The sequence below is a fragment of the Notothenia coriiceps genome, unplaced genomic scaffold (genome assembly GCF_000735185.1).
Source record: "Notothenia coriiceps isolate Sejong01 unplaced genomic scaffold, NC01 NC01_scaffold00031853, whole genome shotgun sequence".
Taxonomy (NCBI): Eukaryota; Metazoa; Chordata; class Actinopteri; order Perciformes; family Nototheniidae; genus Notothenia; species Notothenia coriiceps.
The window spans coordinates 88,307-91,923 of NW_011364554.1; the positions used below are offsets into that span (position 1 = coordinate 88,307).

General features: G+C 42.0%; 1 protein-coding gene across 6 annotated transcripts in view; it reads right to left on the reverse strand.

The window, feature by feature from the left end:
• Positions 1–319: 319 nt before the first annotated feature.
• Positions 320–3,617, reverse strand: part of etv1 (ETS variant transcription factor 1) — a 19,934-nt gene continuing 16,636 nt past the window's right edge. For all 6 annotated transcript variants that reach the window (XM_010788409.1, XM_010788408.1, XM_010788411.1 and 3 more), the window contains 2 exons: positions 2,923–3,024; positions 320–2,074 (listed from right to left, as the gene is read on the reverse strand). In XM_010788409.1, coding sequence (XP_010786711.1) covers positions 1,853–2,074; positions 2,923–3,024 — 324 coding nt within the window. In that variant the 3' untranslated portion in view covers positions 320–1,852. The remainder of the gene's footprint in view (positions 2,075–2,922; positions 3,025–3,617) is intronic.

The window sequence follows — 3,617 nt, forward strand, 5'->3', positions numbered from 1 at the left end:
CTATTAGTCTTTCACACACACACACACACACACACACACACACACACACACACACACACACACACACACACACACACACACACACACACACACACACACACACACACACACACGGGGTTTTCTCACTTCCAGTATGTAAATGTATTACCTAGAACTCTTATCAGCCTGGAAATAAGCGATAAACATAAAGTTTGAGTGTGGAAATCACAACAAAAGTGCAATACATAAAACTTCCAAGAGATTAACTACTACAGAACAACACTTTATGCAGTGATTGTTTAGGGAAACCATCTGAAAAGTGGTCATAAATGTGTTTTTCAGATCTATTTTATTACAGAATATTTGCTATTGCCAATCTCATCCCACACACGAGAACACCGAGAAACAAAACTCAGACCAGATTCTTTTTTTAATGCTCGAATAAAACAAAACAAATTAAAACAAAAATAAAAATAAACAAGAGAAATCCAGAGCAGCACATCATACCTGCTGCTCTTCCTTTCTTTCTTTTTCTTCCATGAGACTAGAAAAAAATACACTTACAATTTGAAGCAGCAACAAAATGTGCATTTACCTGATTATACAATGGAACATTATCTTATTATTAATATAACATGAACGTTTTATCATCACATTATAAACTCTTCATATTTCTTATGTTTTTTTTTGTACCAAAAAAAGCCACCCTTTTGTAGGTAATGCAAAATATACACCTTATGTTCACTTGGAACAAAACAGAGAACAAATCAGGAAAGTATTTTTACTTTACGTTTGATTTTATTATGTTTTTTTAATTCTTTAAGCCAATAAAATCTTTTGTAATTAGGGATTCAAATAATATCCCAAATGTTTTGATGTTTTCCACTTTAACTGTACATACACTTCATCTGTTATTTAATGAACAAACTGAATACCTGAATGGCAAAAGAAAGACTGCTGCTTTGATGTGTCAGAATAAACAAAGGAAATCTGCTGTTTACAGTGAATGAGATATTTTACAGCGGCCTGACGCTTTATTGATTATCCTAAACACAGGCCGTATTTTCATCAGCACAATTCGAGGTGTCTTTACTTTACTAACCCACAAGGTTTTTCAGCCGTTGAGAGATGCTCCAGGGGTTTATATCATCACAGCAAAAACACCTACATGATGAGATCTACAGTCTGATTGGATGAGTGGCAGAGATCATTGACAGACAAGAGGTGTTGTGATCAAACTGGCAGTGAGGCCGCTCTCACTGTGTGTAGCTAAATGTCTCTTTTATTATCACATTACTTTTTCAAGTCTATAATCATGTCACTTCACCATAAGAGCATCGTTACAATACGTTGCCAGTTTTCACTTTAAATGAGCGTGAAAGTACAGGATGGCTGATCGAGGCAAAACAAGACGAACAGAAGTGATCATCCTTCCCTTTGCTGCGCGTCTGTTTCTTTAGCAGGAAGTCTAAGATTCAGTCCTTGGGAGACCATGAGTTTGCCGTTGAGTCCCGTCTCTTTAGGGCGCCACATGCTCAAAATCATAAGAATAAAAAAACAGATGACTCCCACATTAATGTACAAACATAAACAACGGGAAACAGCCAACCACATAGCTAGCCTCTGGCAGGTTAACCCCGAGCTTCCTGTCCATAAAGTGCAGACTCCATCCTGCTGTACGGCTTGAACGTCAGAAAAAAAGAGGATGTGTGTGTGTGTGTGTTTATGTGAGAGGGGAGGGGAAGCTCCGCTGCATGTGTGTGTTCAGTCTTATTCCCCGGAGCGACTGTGAATTAGAGGACAGTCTCAGGTGTATGGACGGAGGAGGCGGGGGAGGGTAGAGCGGAGGTGTGTGTTTTACGGTGGGCTGACGTTAATAAACGTATCCCTCGCTGTAGGGGTGCGGCGGGCAGTACGGCCCCTCCTGTACGTAGGCCATGTTTTCGTCAAAGTGCGACAGCGGCACCGTGTCCTCCTCGTTGATCTGCCTCTCCATGTCCGTCTTCAGCACCGGCCGCTGGTTGTCGGGAAACGCCATGGAGAACAAGGCCTCGGGGTCGCACACAAACTTGTAGACGTATCTCTCGCCGGCCACCTGGAGGGAGACGCACGGAACGAGAGAGGCTTTTTAAAATTGAGCCAGATTGTCAATACAAGAGCACAGAGTCTCCATTTTCAACTGAAATATTGAAAATGTATACTCAAATCCGATTATTCACTAAACATCTTTGGATACCCCTGACATAAGTTAAACTTTACATGAACGTCTTAGAGACAGACAAAATCTCAGTGGGCAGATTTGTTGTTTTTTGGGGGGGGTTCTTCTTGATTGCTGAATGTAACTCTTTATCTCCGCACACTGAGGTTTAACTTATCATTTGTGTCCCAACCGCACGGGTAATATTGACTTTTAACACGTTTTGAGTCGTGAAAACACTACTAAATCAGGATTTAAAGGGTGTTGCTGCACTCTTGTCCAGGCTGGAAGAAAACCAGGAATAATTGTGGAAGGCAAAATGTTGGAAATCATTTTTGTCATCTCTTTCTTATATTTATCTGGCAGTGACATTTTGAAGTTGCAATTTGATGGAAGTTGGTCAAAACCTTTTGAGTCATTTAATGTGAGTATAAAACATTAAATGTGCACAAATAGTACTCAAACAAGGACCAAGTAATTCAATAATTGATAGTTTCTCAAGAATAAAGTGTACAAGAAGTGGTTTCTCTGCCTTGTCTTCATGAGGCTCATTGTTTAGATGCTCCACCTCATTATATACATTCCCTGGGGGAGGGGAGTTAGCACATGCTCCTGGAATCAATCAGGCTTAATCAGGTTTATAAGCTCCAAATTTTTCATATTTAAAACCGCAATTTTTCTTTTATGTTGTTGTTGTAGTCTACTTTTAATTGTTGTAATATATTCTCTTGTATGATTTGATTTACCTTTTGCATGATTCCCTTCTCGTAGTAGTAGCGCAACGACCGACTGAGCTTGTCGTAATTCATCGCCGGTCGATTCTTCTGTATCCCCCACCGACGTGCCACCTTTGTACCACACAGATAAACAACACAAAGGCAGTCAGCAAAAAAATAAACAGAGCGCAGGATGCCAAAACACAAACAGACGCGGTCGACCTGATTTCCTTGCGGCAGCTGAAATGTTGAACAAACTTATTCATCCATATTTCCCTAATAACAGTAATTAGAGTGCGTCCAGCCTGAGCAGACCTGACCAGGGATGTGTTCATTAGGAGCTGTCACACACCCAGCGGAGGAGGCAGCAGATGTTACAGCACCTGTCTACCAGACCACCCACCACCCGGCGTCGCAGTCCAACCCACAGCCCCTCATTGCTCTCCTCTGCATTGCCTACACCCTTCACTGTCTTCTTTTGTTCAATTATATCAGGTTTTCTAGGAGCCTTTTACAAGAAAAATCCCATTGCTGTGTCTTTCCTCACTGACATGCTACAAAGGGCAGAAGCCGCTAGCTAACGTTTGTCTGCAGCGTCCCAAAGGGAGTGCGTTTGGTCACCTGGTTGCATGAATGGCGCCCCCTGTTAGCTGCAGCTGGCCCGTGCCGCTAGACACTGTCGGGCTGCGTGGACCGCTGCCAGGTACCCCTCTATCCCCCCCCCC